This window comes from Sceloporus undulatus, chromosome 6 (genome assembly GCF_019175285.1).
Source record: "Sceloporus undulatus isolate JIND9_A2432 ecotype Alabama chromosome 6, SceUnd_v1.1, whole genome shotgun sequence".
Taxonomy (NCBI): Eukaryota; Metazoa; Chordata; class Lepidosauria; order Squamata; family Phrynosomatidae; genus Sceloporus; species Sceloporus undulatus.
In genome coordinates, this window is record NC_056527.1 from 3,747,519 (window position 1) to 3,765,294 (window position 17,776).

Genomic DNA, 17,776 nt, shown 5'->3' on the forward strand with positions numbered 1-17,776 from the left:
ATGCTCCCTCTGCTTCCACAACTGTGAACTGAATCCAGAGATTAAAAAATGTCAAAATATTCATTAATAAGATAGTAACAGGGCCATAAGATTTAGGTACTTACCTACCTACCTACTTACCTACCTACCTACCTACCTACCTACCTATCTCTAACTCCTACTGAACAACTAATTAAACTCGATCATAGTTTCCCCCCCCCCAAAAACTTCTTCCTATTTCTCCAGTGGATTTTATAAATAGCATCCTTGCTTTGCAGTTTCCTATTGTTTTCAACTGAGATCAGATATTTTCTGTTTCCAGCACGTTGTTGTTATACAAGCTGGACTTCTGCAGACTTTGCTTTAATGTTTCGGGGCGGAACAGCTAACAATAGCCTTGATTTTCCTATACCTTTATGGAAACTTTGAATAAATAAATTTGACAGAAGATCAGAGTGCTTTAAAAATTAACTGGAACTAGCCTGAGGAATTGTCAGACGGCATCTCACCATCTCTGCCCTCCAGGGCACCTTCCAGCAAAAACCATCTGATGAGAAAGCTGCAGCCTTTCCCCCCTAATAAGCTTCAGGCAACAGTCACTTCTCACCTCGGTTGCCTTGAGGCAAAGTCAGGGTGACACTTTCAATGTGGCATTGCCGCAGTTGAAAGATTTCAGCAGGTTAAAAATACCTCCTAATGAGCAACAGCAACAGGAGGCAATGGTCCATTGCAATAGTCTCATTGGTTGCCAGTCCTTTTCTGAATACAATTCCAAGTTCTGGTTAAGACTTATAAAGCCCCTCCATATAATTCAGGTCCAGGCTATCTGAAGGACAGGACTCTTTCCTATGAATTTGTTTGTCTTTTGAGATCTTCTGGGGGAGACCCATCTCTCCAATGAAGAAAGTCAAGGAGAAGTTGGGAGGAAGAGTGAAAAACCAGGACATTTTAATAGCAGCTGCACCTACACTACAGAAACAGATGCAGTTTGATGCTACTTTCACAGCCATGGCTCCATCCTACAGAAACCTTGGATTCATAGGTTTGCCAGGCACTGGCACTCTTTGGCAGAGAAGGTTGAAGGTTAAAACCATATAAATATACAAACCCCAAGATTTCATGGGATGAAGCGACATCCCTTAAGATGGCATCAAACTGCATTGTTTCTGCCATGTAGATGCACCTGAAGTGGGACAACTGAGGAGTAATCAAGACCATCGAAACCAGGGCAACTGGAGGGTACGGAGTAATGTAATTCTGCTGTGAAAGGAACCCAAGTCTTTGGGATGGAAAGCAGACAGGAATTTAAGAAATGAAAATAAATGGCCATTTGAAGTCCAAGCAAGGAAGCAAGACCACCCAGGAAACCCCCTGTTATTGTTCTAAGATTCCTACGGAGGATAGACGGGACAGAAACGCAAGAATCCCTCACAAATGCCACAGACCTCCAGAGCGTATCTGAGAAAGTATGACCAGAGATGGACATCTGGTACTGTTTAGAAGCAGCGCTCCCCGAGGGAAGAGGATCTGACTGGAAATGATGCTGAGAAGGAGGAGGGAAGCAAGGATGCCCTGCCAACAGCGGCCGTGGCACCGCATGGAGGCAATTACCGAGCGGGCATCGTTGCCTGTAGGCTGAGAGCTTTCCCTTCTCTGGCAGCGTCGAGTTGGGGAACTGGAAAAACACCATCCAGAACGGACGGAGCGCATCCAAACCATAATTAATAACAAGCCTCAAAGAGCATGAAATAAATCCGTAGGTAAATGATAGGTCTCTTGACCAAGCTGGAAAACAATCCTGGCTATTTCTTCTTTCAAGACTGGTTGCAGATTGCAACCTCCCTCCTCCGTGCTTCAAATTAAACATTTTCTTTCCAAATGTTTAAGGTTTGCTCCGCACCCCCTGCCTCGTCCTCATCCTCTCTCTCTAAACAAACTAGGCAATTTGACAAAAGCGAACGGTTGGCTTGCCAGCATTGCTCAGATGTGGCTCAAGCGTTTGGGGCGAACAGAGGGCTTGTATGTTGGGTCCTGGAAATGCCACGTTCCTAACGCCTTGTCGAGCCAACATTGCAGCCTAAGCAGATCTCAAAGGTTGATGACAGGTGTCGCTAGACATTTTTGTAGCAGTGCGTGGCGTCTTGTTGAAGGCCAAAACCACTTCTGAAGGAAACCGACATTCTCCTCTAACCAAGATTGGGCTGGGAAGGATCTGACATTTAGAAATCTAAAGCCCAAAGAGTTGGTTGATGCTTTTGGTCTGTTTGTGAAATCCATCCCTTTCTTCACAACCCCTTGGACTGTTTTGCATCACTTAAGAGTTCCCAGTTGCTGGATCTTTCTCAGGAAAATCCCTGAACCATTCTTCAGGTGATATGACTTTTATCAGCAAATGACTGTGGTCCAAAACACACTGCAGAAATAAATCAGTTTGAGACCACTTTAACTGCTCTGGCTCAGTGCGAGGGAATCCTGGGAACTGTAGGTTTTTTGTAGCACCAGAGCTCTCTGACACAGAAGGCTGAATGCCTCATAAAACTACAACTCCCAGCATTGAGCCAGGGCAGTTAAAGTAGTCTCAAACTGAATTATTTCTGCAGTGTGTTTTGGATGTATGGCATGCATCTGTACCACCTTCCTAAATAACTCTAAAACAACTGGACTGTGGGCCTAGTGACCATATGCCCCTTGAAAATACTTGTAATATTATAATCGACAGTCATCTGAATGCATGAAATATCTGAAAGATTGTCATGTGGAAAGTGGAGTGAGCTTTTTTCCTGCTCCTTCAGAAGGCAGGAGTCAAACCAGGGGATTCAAATTAAAAGAAGGGAGATTGAGGCTGCTGTCACACTGCAGAATTAATGCAGTTTGACACTGCTCTAACTGCCATGGCTCCATCCCATGGAATCCTGGGATTTGTAGTTTGTTGTAGCACAACAAAATATAAAACACAAAACACATAGTAAAACATAAATCCAAAATATAGGCTTCCCCTGTGTGCCTCGCTTTCCGATGACTTGCTCTTTCAACGTTTGCAAATTTCAGACAAGTTCTATTAATTCAATAAGGGCTCTGTTCTTTCATCAGTTCTTCTTGCCTATGATTATGATAATCTTACTTAGGACCACTCTCACATACTTTTGTATATATATTATGTGTTAATTTAGCTTTGACATGAATTCCAACGTGATATATAGGCCCGGTACAGACTGCCCAGAAAGGGCGGTCTGCTGGTGCCCTGGTTTGCTCCGCGAGGAAGCTGCAGTGGACAAACTGCGCGGCTTCCTTGTGGAGCAAAAAGATCCCACAAAAAGCAGGATCTTTTTGTGGCACTGTAATGATGCCACAGTGCACCAGTGGCACACTCACGACATCATTAGGGTGCCATAGCATGCGGACGCTAGGTGTCTGTCGCGTCAAAATGACGCCCATCTGTACATAGTGCCGCCATTTTGATGTATGGAAGACATGCTAGGGTTGCGGGGCGTCTGTAAGAGATGCCCCGAGGCAAAAACCTAGCACGCCATCAAGACATGCCACAAGGCCCATCTGTACCAGGCCATAGTCAGCTCTCCAAATCCCCAGATCCAGAGACGGTTAAATTTCCCACAAAACTACAAATCCCAGCATTCCACAGCATTGAGCCATGACAATTAAAGTGGCGTCAAACTGCATTGCTTTTGCAATGCAGATGCAGCCTCTGACTAAACACAAGGAAGGCCTTCCTGAGACTAAAAGCTACTTGATAGTAGAACAGACTTCCAGAGAAAGTGGTGCACTTCACTAGCAGCTTCAAAGAAGTGTTTAGGTTGCCACCTCTAAAGGATGCTTGAGTTGGGATTCCTCCACTGAAAGCAGGCTGGACTATATGATCCTTGGGATCCCTTCCAGCTCTACGTTCCTGTGACTTACCTATACTGTTGTCTTGTATCACATCTCCCTGCATTGGTCTCCCGGAGTTTGGTTGCTAGGACTCGTATAATTTTGATAAAAAGAATAAAATTTGCCTGGAAGAGAGGTAAAGAGGGAAAAGTAAAAGGGGAGTATTAGAGAGGAAAGATGAACTGAAAAGCCTTTTAATGTTATGATTCTTCACTGCACCTCTTTTTTTTTTTTTACTGCTCAATAAATAGAGTGGGTGGTGAACAGAGCATTAAAACAACGTTAACTAAAAACAGCAAAACCATGGCAAGGTAGCAAAAAGTCCTAAATATAGGCTTTCCTCAGTTTTTGGTGCTTCACTTTCTGACCAATTGTTCTTTCAACACTTGCAAGTTGCAGACAAGTTCCATTAATTTGACAGTTCTTCTTGTCTAAAAGGCTCACTTGGGACTTCTTGCACACACTCTGTATTAATTTAGCTTTTGCACATTCAAAACTGACATAAAATGCCCAATTCGTGTTTTCAGCAGCTAGAGTTCATTTGCAAGCTTTAAAAAAGTTCCACTTTCCAACCAATTCCACTTTCGGACAGTCCTCTGGCCCCTAACCTGTCAGATAAGCAGGGCCTTCCTGTAATAAAATCAGCAGCAAAGATGATCACATTATTATTATTATTATTAATAGTAGTAGTAGTTTTGCCACTGGAGACTGAGGGTTGGCTCTTTGTTGGATAACAGGTTTTGTCACCATGAAAGCAAAGGAGATAAATGCTGCACACAGACAAAAGCATGTCATGGCCACAAGTTTAGGTTGCAATCTCCTGAGTTCCCCCACCAGATGACCAGACCCAACGGTTGTGCTGACTGGAGCATTCTGGGAGCTGTAGTCCAAAGAAGTAAACAGGTACAGGTTATCACTCTAATTTATGATACTGTAACTAACAGGATGCCAGCGTTACTTAGAATCTATGATTCTATGATTTTAAGTAATACTAGCCTCCTGTTAGTCAGTTATAATGTCATAATTTTCCAGTTACAATCTGTACTAATGCCATTAGGGCCCAGCTGATTTTTTGCCGAAATATTAAATTCACAGGGGTCTAAACTCTTCAAACCCTTTAAAGCTGTATTAAACTTTATTTATTGTTTTAAAGTGCTTTAATCTTAAACCAATTTGACTCGGACTACATCCTGAGATCTCGTGACATGGGCAGAATATAAATGTTATAATAAACTAAACAATGATAAACAAACACCCCTTGCAAGGGATGCAAATGGTTGACTATTTCGTCCTTGTAACAAATAATTTCCGCCGTTTTCTCCCGGCTGCAGAGAAACTGAATATTTCTGTGCAGCTTTTGCATGGTTTCTGCACATCCCAAAGTGTTTTGGGAAATGATTCTGCATGGAAATACATGTGGGTTATGGAGGGGGGGGGGTTTCCATAAAAGTCATGGGGTTTACAGGAAAAAAAGCTCTGTCTGAAATTCAGCCTTGGACTGACATCTTCACAAGTGGGACCTATATGTGTGGAAAATGAAAGTGAGTAGTTTTGCAGTATAGGGACTGCCATGACATTACAATATATGTGTGTCCAATGCGCAACGGTAGCCAGTGATGTGAGTGATGCACCATGGCTCCAATGGGCATTGAGCACTGATACATATTAGGTGCACTCCTGATGCGTATCTGGACATCAGCTTGGAAGGGCTGGAGCACAAGAGGAGTGCTCAATGTGCCCAGTGTGCATCAGAAGTGCCCAGTGAGTGCAAGAAGTGCCTAATGAGCATCACAAGGGCCCAATGTGAATCATAAGTGTCTGGTGTGCACCAGAAATGCCCAGTGTGCATCAGACATTCCTGATACTAATCCGACTACCTGATGCATATTGGATGCATCTTTGCAATTCTTTAACAGGATTTTGTTATATTTCTGCAATATAGGTACGGGTTCATAAAGTTATGAAATTCAGAGTGTGCTGCAGACGCTCATTTCCAGACAGCCATATGCACTTTTGTACAAGATTGCTGTTTTCTATGCAAACCCTGGCATTCTTGTGCAAAAATAACCCCATGTAGCTATTCTTTCCATGCGAGGATGCTACTTTGGACATTACCACATGAGCCACGCTAGCTGTGTGGACATGTAGGATCTCAGTCGCTGAGTTGGTTTTGATGGAGATGATGTACTTCAGTGAATCAAATCCCAGGACATGTGCAGATACATTTTTTTTCCTTGAGAAGTTTCCAAAGGCAAAGGAGTGAATGAGTTGCAGGCTCTGTGATATGCCTTTTGTTTAGTCTCTGCAGATGCATCAGCGCTGCATGCTTGGCTGTTTTTTTATTCCCTAGAGAGTCTGTCATCTTTTTTCCTGAATTAACACCAGGATTTTCCTGCCCCCCTTCCTTCTTGTTAGGCCCAAATTCTTTTCCAATGCAAGCTTTTTCCTTGTTTATTGTTTTTATTTGAAGGGGGGGGGGAGGAAGAATGGTTTTGCACTGAAGCAGAAAAAAGGAGCACTGAGCTTTGTCAGTTTTGTGCTTGGATGAAGTGAAGCAAATGGATGCTAGATGTGCAAATTGCTCCTTGCCTCTCTTCCCAATTAAGATTTTGCTAGTGACGTTCTTCTTGAATTTGCAGTGAGTTGTTGTGGCGCTGTGAGAAGGACAATGCTTCCAGAGGGTGGGGAAAAATAACTTTTTTCTTGGCCTACAGTGCCCACAACCCAGTGGCCAGGCTGGCTGGGAGATTTGGGAAGTCTGAGTTCCCTCCAAATACCTTACCCAAGTTAGATGGATTTGCTGGGGACAGTCCCAATTAATCCTCTGTCATCCCACTTTTTCAGCTGCTTTAAACATATCCCAGTTTTTCTCTCCTCCTTCCACTTTCCCCATTTTACTTCAATTGGTGCAAAACGGTTTCAAAATACAACAGTCAATTCAGCAAGAGGGAGAAAAGCAGGAAAAGCAGAATCTTGCTCTTCCTTGGAGATTCAGGCAAGAGCAAATTGCTGCAGCCTCTCTTTGGAGATTATCGCAATGGCTGTTTCCTCTCAATCTGGGCATGGGCTGAGACTGTGTCCTATCGCACAGCTCCGTGCCCATATTGGGACTTCTCCTGTACTTTGCTAAAAACAGGATAACTGGATTGAGCTCAATCAGACCCAACCAGTTGTCCATATGCCAAAAGAACCCGAGTTCACTCCAGGGTTTCCTGGAAGCACTGGGATTTCCAGCAACTTTGCTTAGTTTGGAGCAAAATTGGGTTCAGAGCAAAACCCACCGATTCTCCCCGGAAGCAGCCATATATTGTCAGGACTGCCAGCACCAGCTTCAGGGCGAGTATGGCATTTTTCACCAGAATTGCCAACCCCCTAGTCTCTGTTACTCACCATCACAGCTGTGAGGATGGGCACCTGAATGAACCATTTGAAATAGCCAGCACTTAAATCCCAGCACCTGCAGAAACAGAAACACCACCGGAATTATGATAGAATCCATCCTTTGAAACAATACCGCTTAGCCATACTGGAAAAGTACTTCTTCTGTGGCATTTCTCTCTGTTGCCTTGTTTTCTGGGGCATCATCAGAGTAACAGGTCCCATCCTTTCAAATGCACTCAACTGTGGAACTCACTGTCACAGGATGCAATGATAGCTGCCAGCCTAGATAGCTTTAAGAGGAGATGGGAAAAATCCATGGAAGAGGGGCCATCAAGGGCTAGGGGCCAAGACTGATTGATTACCTGATTAATTAATTAATTTCTATCTCACCTTTTCCCGAAGGATAGGACTGAAGGTGGTTTACAACTTATTACAAACAACAGATTAAAAATGTTCAAACATCATTACAAATATAAATTAAAAAGCCATTTAAATAGCAAACTATTAATAGGGTTATTAAAATTCCTTAAAAGACTGCATAGAAATGGGGGAAACCATTTCAGCATAGCACACCATTAAAGGTTGATCCCATCAGTTTCTAAAACCTTGGCAGCATAAGAATGCTTTAACCTGCTGGCAGAAAGAGAACAAGGTGTGAGACATCCAAGCCTTTCTTGGCACTCTGGAGTGCATCTGGGTAACTGTTTACGCAGCATCCCACTATGCTACCTGCCACTGGTGCAATGTGATGGATGCTGGGTGCTTCATTTTTGACCCCAGAAGGAGTGCAGTGGTGGCAGGTGGCATAGAGGGGTGCATGTGGGACAGCTGCCCAAGTTACAGGGGGGATATGGGGCCAGAATACTTTGGGTTGCTCCTGGAGTATTCTGGCCAGTGTAGAGTATCCTGGCATAGTCTGGCCCACCCCAAGTTCTGTTTTGCTCTACCCATAGGATTTGAGGGAAATTTTCTAGGAGACCCAAGGAAGAATGATGATTTACTTAGTTGTTTATTTTTGAAAGCAAAAAAACCAACTGAAGACTTACTCAGTGTCTGCTAACGTTGCCCGTAAGCTAGCCCAGACTGTGATAAATACAGCTGGCAGCCCTGGAAAGAAATAGAAAGAGCACATGTGAGTGTCCAGAGTTGCACATCACCCCCACTTTTGTTTCAGAGAGTCCCCATGTGGTGGGCGATAACACAGGGCACGTCTACATGGGTCAAATGAACCAGTTTGCCCCTGTCCTCACGGTGCCCTGTCTTCACAATGCAGGGCCAGATCCCCAAATTGAGTGTAGACTGTCTTCATGCTGTAAGGGCTGCTCCACACCAAATTGCCCCTTCCTTGCCTTCAAACAGATTAAAGTGACTTACTTTTTGCTCCAGATCTTTGGTCCAGGAAAACCTGAAGCACTTCACAGTGATGCCATGTGGCTGTCTACACACATGTCCCTGCTGCTGCCTGTCAGTGCCACTGCTATTGCGAGTCACTCCTTTTAAGGTCACAATGAGGTGCCCAGCCTTGTGAGTGATACCAGGTGCCTCATTTCTAACTTAGTGTTGTAGAGTAACAGGGGAAATTTGGGGCAGCTCCAGGGCCAGAATACTCTAGGAACAGCTCAAAGTATTCTGACCAGTCCAGATGAGCCCTCAGTCCCACAGTTTTCTTCCCTTTTTATTCCCTACGTTGTCAAACTGAGGCTTACAAATTTCATCCAATGCTCAGTCCAATGTTTTATCAGTTTCCATTCATTTGTGATGCTAGAGCCTCTTCAACACTACCCAGTTACAGTGTTTGGACCCCATTTCATGTGCCATAACCCCATCCTATGGAATCTCAGGATTTGCAGTTTCATGAGACTTCTCTGCCAGGAAGCACCACACCAAACTACCAATCCCAGGATTCCACGAGATGCAACTACAGTGGGCCCTCCACATTCACTGGGGTTAGGAGCACAGGACCCCCCATGAAAGTGGAAAATTACATTGATGTTGTTAAAGTTGGGGGGGGGGGGCTTTGGAGGAAATTATGGAAGGTTTTGGGACCACAAATAACCTATGGTCTACACTTTGTCTCTCTGGTTTAAATGCATTAGTGAGAATCCTGTTGGTCAAGCTGTCCTAACGAAATGGCCAGACATTTTTGCCTGATGTACAATGACAGAAGATGGCAATGGCAAACCCCCTCTGAAGAAACTTGCCAAGAAAACCCTATGATGGGTTTGCCTTAGAGTCGCCGTAAGTCAGAAATGACTTGAAGGCACCCAACTACAACAGCAAGAATGCCAGCATGCAGTTCAAGAAGTGGAAATCTATCACACAGCGCAAGTTTGCATGCCTGCACACACATACATTTGGATGTGCCCTCACAGGAAGGTGCACCCAAATCACCAATCATGCATTAGGCTGCATATCTGGGTGGACACTCACAGTTGTACAGTGTTTGCCATTCAACATAAGAGTTGAGTAGCATCGTCAATGCATAACTCCACCTATGGAGATTGATGTTACACAGTCCAGATATGGGATTTTAGCCAATGCTGCCTAGTCAGTGACACACACCAACATGTGCCAACGCACAGTCAACTTTCCAAAAAGCAGAACAAGGTCCAATAGGTTGCACCGCCGATGTTGACTTCTATAGTATCCACATTGTATGCGCTGTGCATCTCCAGTTCATACACACAGTGTGTACAATGCAGGTCCTATAAAGTCAGGTTATCTCAGGGGAGAAGGTGGGCAACAGGTTATAGAGGATAATAGCAAACCCTGTATTTCCAGCAGAGGTTGACCATAGAGTCATGCTGGAGGACCTACAGATGCTTAGAGAGACCATATTTTTTCAAATGCAGATAAGTCAAACTGTGGGTACTGTTCCCGCACATAGGGGTGTCAATAAAAGCCTTCTAAATCCCATTGCTGTCAATGGCAGTAGATGAGCTTAGATCAAGAAACAAATGTGGGTAGGTAGAAATTTATGAGTGATTCCACTACCCATGGACTTACTTGCCCTGATCCAATTCTTATTTAAGCAGAAGGGAAAAGTACAATACTTTGCAATCCCAGGGAGTTGTGACCTTGTTGTTCTGATGCTTGATTCAATAGTGGATATTTGTTGTTTTACTTGTTTCTTATGATGTTTTTAATTTGTTGTTTTAGCTTCTAGATTGTACGCCATAGGCAGGCTTTTATATATTTTTGATTTTACCTGGTTTTGTACAGCGCCATGTACATTTACGATGCTTTATAGATAAAGCTAATAATAATAATAATAATAATAATGCAATGCCTTTCCATTAAGGCAGAACATGCTGTTTCTAAACATGCTAAAGAAAGACTCTGACTTGCAAAAGACCACTTTGAAGGGGGAAATGATGTTCAACAGAGAAAGACATAATGAATCCCAGAGAAGAAGAAATCTCACCCAAGTCTCACAATGAAAGTCGCTTCCCGAATCTTGGTTATTATCACCTTGGGTGCAAAAGAGTGTTAAACTGGTCTACACTTGACATCTAGAAAACCCAAAATCAGTGCTTTCTAAAGCTGTGAAAGCAATACATTTCTAGCCTTGGGAATAATAACCTTCAATGGAACTCACTGGGTGCAGGTATTTTAAAAGCGCCCTCCATGCTGTGTATATGTGCTTTAGGGCAGGAAGACATGGAGCGCTTCCATCAAAAATGTAGGAGATTGACCCAGTAGTTTGGATGTAAGCGGTTTTGTGAAAGGCTGTGCCGCAATTTTATCAGAATCGTTTTTTTTTGCCACATTGACTTGGGAGGAAGTCCCAACTGTTACAATATTTCCAATTTCTATGGACAGAGAAAGCTGGACAGCAAAGAAAGCTGGACAGGAATAGAATCAAGTGATTTGAAAAGTGAACTGGAAGAGAGTTCTATGTAGAGATACCACGGACTACTAAAAAGACAAATACATGTATTCAAGAGCAAGCCAAGTCTGAAAGGAGAGAATCTTGCCTTTCCCTGTAGGCTCAGGCAAGAGCAAACTGCTGCAGCCTCTGTTAGCTTGTGTGTTTTTCCTTGCTAACTTTTGCCATCTTGGCCACATTCTGATGTTGCTTTGCTACATGTGCCCCAGCTTTCATCTGTGAAATGTCAGAGGGTATGAGATTGTTATAGAAATTCAATCAAATTCAAGGAGGACAGATTTAGCAATGGCTGGCTAAGACTCAAACCCCCATGTTCTGGATCAGCATCTTTGATGACCAGATGGCCGGCCCACAAACAAAGCTGTTGACATGTTTTCAGCTGAAAGTTGAGTACTAAATTCATCTTTTGGCACCAGCATTGCTTTTATTTAGTGGATCTGTTGACAAAGTTGGATACAGTTTCCTGGCAGGGATCCTGACTCCTAATGAATGGGTCTCCTTGCTCCATGTTGTCTCAAAGAGTTCTCAGAAAATGCAAAATGGGTGTTGTACCAGGTGCTGTAGGCTACATAAAGAGGAAGGCAATGGCAAAACTCCTCTGAGGATTTCTTCCCTAAGAAAACCCCATGAGTTCCATAGGCGTCACCATAAGCCGACAGGTGACTTGACGGCGCAAACACACACACACACACACAAGTGCGCACACAAATCCCCTCAGTCTGGATATTATAGTCCTGTTGATACAACCCAGAACTGTATTGGCTTAAGCCTCTAGATCCCTTCTGATCTTTGAAGCAAAGCAGGGAGCAAACCTGGTTAGTACTTGGACGGGAGAATGCCAATGCATACCAGGTGCTGTAAGCTATATTTTAGAGGAAGGAGCTGTCAAATCTACCTCTGAATATTTGTTGCCTCAGAAAACCCTGTGAAATTCATGGGGTCACCATAAGTGAACAGGTGACTTTGAAGCATGTACACACACACAGAGAGAGAGACATACATCAGCATCCTTTTTGTGACATTCTCACCCTTTTTCTGACATTCTGGCTGTCACCTTGTTGGTGCTTTACACAAGTTAAATTCCCTTTTGCATGCAGTTGTACATTTCTGGCCAGGGCATAATGTGTGTGTTAAGTTTGCAGTTGCATAAGCCTAAGAGTTTTGCATGAATAACGGCTGCACATTCAGTTGCACATCCTTGTGTAATTATGTGTCACTGCCTTCAATGTACCACTTGAGGAACTGGGACTGTGGAAACAGCAGGCACATGCACAGCCAGGCAATCGTTCTCACAGTGTGGGTATTCAGCGGAAGGAGGGGAGGTGTAACACAACTACCACTTAACTACATGAGTATAGTTGTGGTTGGTGCCACCCGGTCAGGGTCTGGCATGGCTACTGGCTGAGTGAGAAAGTGGGGCAATGCCCTTTCTCACTTGCCCAGCAGCTGCATCAGTCCAAACACTCTGGGTCATCACCCACTGAGGTCCACACTCCCTGCACCCCTTTGTGATGTTCCTGAGATTTACAACACTCCAGCAAACAATACAGGATCTTGGCTCCAGTTTTGTGATGCCCATTTTCTTAGATCCACACCACTGTCCCAGTACCAGACATCCTCTTCCCTATTTAGTCAATTCGCTGTCATGCCAAAGACTTTGACTTGCTGGCTAAGGATTGACAGCAAGCTAAGACTCACCCCAGCCAAATAACGTGAATCCCCAAAGATATTTCTTCTCTGAGAAGAATGCCATGAAGATGAGGCTGTGGAGGTAGAGGCCTTCCACCAGAATCCAGTAGTAGTTGGTGGCCAGGAAGTAAAGGAACAAGGTAACAGCTACCTTGCAGCCAACCTGAGGGAACAGAAGTCACAGGAGGAGAAAAGGGGGTTAACAGCATCGTGATAAAGTATCACAGTCTAATAGGATTGTAAATCTTTATTAATTTCATTCTCATAATGATGAACAAATAACTCTTGTTTGCTGCCTGCTGTGAGAAAGCCCTTGGAAGCTGAGCCATCTGCATGGACTTATTCTGTGCAAAGAAATATATGTGGGATTTTTTTTTCTTGATGGGTTGGGTTGAGAGGAGAAGTGTAACAGAGGGTGCATCTACATTGGAGAAATAATGCAGTTTGACCCCACATGGCTCCATCCTACAGAATCCTGGAATTCTAGTGTGGTGAGGCACTCTTCGGCGGAGAGGGCTAAAGAGTTTGTAAAATGACAAATCCCAGGAGTCCATAGGATAGAGCTATAGTACTTCAAGTGGTATCAAAACTGCATTATTTCTACAGTGTAGATGCACCCTCTGTTCCTCCTGTGGAATGTAAGAATATGCTCTCTAATACATATTCTTGCCCACTGGGCACATTCCATTTTAAAATTTTCCAAACAGTAAGGTAGCAAATGCTGTAGCTGTGATATGCAATTTGTGCTTCCTAATGGCTGGCATCCATAGCTTTTTGTGGGTTTTTCGGGCTATGTGGCCATGTTCTAGAGGAATTTATTCCTGACGTTTTGCCTGCATCTGTGCCTGGCATCTTCAGAGAATGCCAGCCACAGATGCTAGCAAAATGTCAGGAATAAACTCTTCTAGAACATGGCCACAGAACCTGAAAAACCCACAAAAAACTATGTGTTTCCTAATATTTAGATGGCATCTCCCTTCTCATTGTTTGGATCCCTTGGTTAGCGTTCTGCTACCTGAAGCAGCATGAAACAACCTCACTCCATTTTCTATACGACATCCCTACAGATATTAAAAGATGGGTATCGCATCACACTTCAGTTTTCTCCTCTCCAAACTCAACACACCCAGATCCCTCGGTTGTTCTTCACAAAGCTTGGTTTCCAGACCTTTCGCCATTTTGGTCGCCTTCCATGCTCCAGTTTGTCAACATGTTTCTCGAAAAGTAATACCCAGAAGTGGATGCAGAATTTGAGGTGAGATGTGACCCAAGCCAAACAGAGTGGCACTGTTACTTCCCTTGATCTGGGCACTATTTTCTTGTTGATGCAGCCTAGAATGGCATTGGCTATTTTGGCCGCTGGATCACATATTACTTATGTTTAGTTTGTGGCATAACAAGACCCATAGATCCTTTTCACATCTACTGCTTCCAAGCTAGATGTCACCACTCCTATATTTTTTGCACTTGGAGTTGTGTTTTCTCAGAAGTTAGGTGAGTATGGTCCCTAGTGCAGCTAAACCAGACAGCCCTCTTTCATTTTTCTTTTAATGGGTTGGAAGCTTATTTGGTGATGCAAAATATGTACACTCAAGGCTATGGTGCACCATCAGTTGTGGAACTGTGGGATCCAGCATAGCAATGCTGCTGAATCTTTATGAAATGCTAAAAGCATCTAGGATCTTGGCATCTGTGAGCTTGGAATCTTCATTACATGGGTTTCATGCTCAAAGCATATCCAAACTAGCATCTTAAAGCAAACAAACAAACAAACAATCATGCAATTCAGTTCTTAGGGTCACACTGAATGTAAGAAAAAGTGTGCCATGTGATCTACACTGGGGTGCAGTGCCACCTAGTGGTTAAGGCAAAATGGCTACTGGGAATCTATTGAAGATGGCCGTTAAATATTATTCATGTAAAAGACACCAGCATTGTGTAATGGTTTGAGTGTTGGACTAGGATTCTGGGAGACCAGGGGTCAAATTCCTGGTCAGCCTAGGGAACCCACTGGATGGTCACTCTCTCAATTTTGGGCTGCATCTGCATTGCAGAAATAATGCAGTTCCACACTGCTTTGTCTGTCACAGCTCAATCCTATGGAATCCTGGGATTTGTAGTTTGTTGTGGCACCAGAGCTCTCTGACAGAGAAGGTTCAATAGCTCACAAAACTACAAATCCCAGAATTTCACAACATGGAGCCACGGCAATTAAAGTGGTGTCACACTGCATTAATTCTGCGATGCAGATGCAGCTTTACAGGAAGGTCTCCTCTGAAAAAATTTGGCCAAGAAAATCCTAGGGAAGGGCGCTTTCAAGCTGGAGTCATTGATGAGACATAACAAAAACAAAGCACCATCAAAATGATACTTTGCAGGATATAAAAAAGGCAGGTCACCTGACCAAAGGAGCGCAGCTTACTTTGCATGAAGGAACATGAAAGGATGTGGCAGAAAGTGAGGCAGAGGGAAACAGGGCAGGGATATGTTGCATTTCTAGTCACAAAGGCAATGGGTTTTATTTCCAGTAAGAGGGTATGGGGGGTTGAAAGAGAGATGTCAAAGACTATGGAGCAATGATGGATTCAGAGAAGGGATCTGAAGTGTTATGGGCATCACCCAAGTCTCCATGCCACACATCCCAGCTTTAAGGGGATAGAGAGGGAATAAAGGATGTAAAGCCAGCACAGGGACTTCAGGATGGTCATTCAGTGGCCAGAGTCAGGGGAGAGGAGATTGTCAGGTGAAACCGTGCAAGGTGGTAGAAAAAGGAGACAGCTAGGCTAAATACCCAGAGATTTCAGCAAGCGGACATCATGCAACGGCTAGAAGCTTGTTGGTTTAAATATCTCCTGCTCATTTTGTCTTTGTGGTCCCATTTTTCACCTTCCAGTGTCAACATTTAGACATTAAATGTCACCAGAATGCACTGAGTACCCTACTCTTGTGTAGGTTTCTTTACACAATTGGTTGTACTTTTGTGCAATTCAGTTCAAGGGTGCCTAGAATCATAGCACCACAGAGTTGGAAGAGAGCTCAAGGGCCACCCATCCATTATCTTCTGCCATGCAGGAAGACACCACCTCTCTAGGCATTTTGTAACTCCTCCAGTGTGACTTTGTGGTCAACTTCCAGCAGAAATCACGCTGGAGGACCTAGAAAATGCCTAGAGAGAACATATTTTGTTCCGACGCATGTAAGTGAACCCATGTTATATGAACTTGCATAATACAGGTTCCTGCTGTACTCACAAGGGAGGACTTGTCTGCCGGAGGTGCCTCGGTGATGGACTTGAAGTCTTCTTCAGAGATCCGCTCCATCTCCTCCAGAGCTGAGCCAGAGTACAGGACCGCGTCCTTCACAAAGATGCTGATGGCTCGGAGCATGAAGGACACAAAGAGGTGCATGTGGATATAATTCCGTGTACAGTGCAAACGCCTGGGAATGGCGAGCGAAGAGGAGAATCAGCATGGAAAAGAACCATCCAGAACATCAATTAGTCAGAAATATTTCCCCCCATTGCTAACCACATTTCAAAGATTCATACATAATGATAGACCAGGAGTGGACAACTTTTACCCCCAAACCCTGGAGTCCACATGGGCATGTTTTCTGCACCTTGGAAGTGATGTGACATCATTTCTGGTTTTACGGCTTGAAATATATTTTAAAAACATATAAATTACAAAAATCTAACCTTGATTTTGCCATTTTATATAAGGGACACCATTTTACTATGTTATTGTATATCATGGGATTTGTGCATCAATGGATTTTGGTATCTACACGGGGTCCTAGAACCAAACCCAAGCAGATGCCAAGGGCCCAATGTACTAGCAAGACATATACCCTCCACCTGCCCCTAGCTGGCAGAGATAATCCCAATTAATACTCTATCATCCCACTTTTTCAGTTGCTTTGAAAATGTCCCAGCTATTCTCTCTCCCTTCCATTTCCTCTTTTGATGAAGGATGCTGCCACCAAAAAGTCCTGCTACAAGCCACTACGGTTGAATCCATTTGTCCTGGGGTCCCCTGTGGGCTTTCCTAGAATACTATGCCTCCTTCTCCATAATACCACCAGTTGATGCAGTGGTTCACAACCTTCCTAATGCCGCAACTTTTTAATACAGTTCCTCATGTTGTGGTGACCCCCTGGATAGAGGAGTGGTGTCTCATTTCCTAAGACCATCAGAAATATGTGTGACCATCGGAAATATGGTCTTAGGTGACCCCTGTGCAAGGGGTCATTCGACTCCCCAAAGGGGTTGTGACTGCTGAGTTGATGGCTTCCCACCTTATCTATGTCTACTCAGGGGCATAACTAGGGAGGTGTGAGAGGTATAGATCATACCAGGTAACACCTTAAAGTGGGGTGACACTGCTGTTCCCTAAAAATCTGTTTTTTGGCAGAAGTAGGGTGTGCCGTTCACCTGAATCCCTTTAAACTGCTGAAGAATGGTGTGAATGGTGTGAGGCTCAATGGGAGGACAAAAGCAAAGGCCCCAGGTATGTGTGTGTGTGTGTGTGTATTAAAAATAATCTTTTAAAATTTTCTTTAAAACATCTTGCCAAATTTTCACTTTAACCACAAGAAACTATGTACATGTAGATCCATTTAAGCCGTGCATATGATATTATCATTTAAAGGCATAATTTTAATTTTGCTAGTTGTCTATACCACAACTGTTGCCATTAGATTCAGTGATATATAGGCATTACAATTTCTGAGTCACATTAGTACGAAGAACATGACTAAGGATTCTGTATGGGGTGGTATAGGGGAAGAGGTCAATTGGGGAGGGGGTGAGGCCAGGAGTTACTGCACTCCTTTTAATTTTGACTCCACCCCTTGAACACTTTGGCTCCACCCCCTTTTACCTGTGACTCCACCCACCACTAGAATACAGCTCATTGAGTCCCTATATTGGGAGAAAGATGGGACATAAGAAAG

The 17,776-nt window shown here is 43.8% G+C and overlaps 1 protein-coding gene across 1 annotated transcript in view; it reads right to left on the reverse strand.

Annotated features, from left to right (window-relative positions):
* PTH1R (parathyroid hormone 1 receptor) overlaps positions 1–17,776 on the reverse strand; it is a 124,790-nt gene that overhangs the window by 7,375 nt on the left and 99,639 nt on the right. Inside the window, exons 6-10 of the mRNA XM_042476995.1 lie at positions 16,075–16,261; positions 12,833–12,986; positions 8,292–8,352; positions 7,255–7,321; positions 3,895–3,989 (exon numbers count right to left, since the gene is read on the reverse strand). Coding sequence (XP_042332929.1) covers positions 3,895–3,989; positions 7,255–7,321; positions 8,292–8,352; positions 12,833–12,986; positions 16,075–16,261 — 564 coding nt within the window. The remainder of the gene's footprint in view (positions 1–3,894; positions 3,990–7,254; positions 7,322–8,291; positions 8,353–12,832; positions 12,987–16,074; positions 16,262–17,776) is intronic.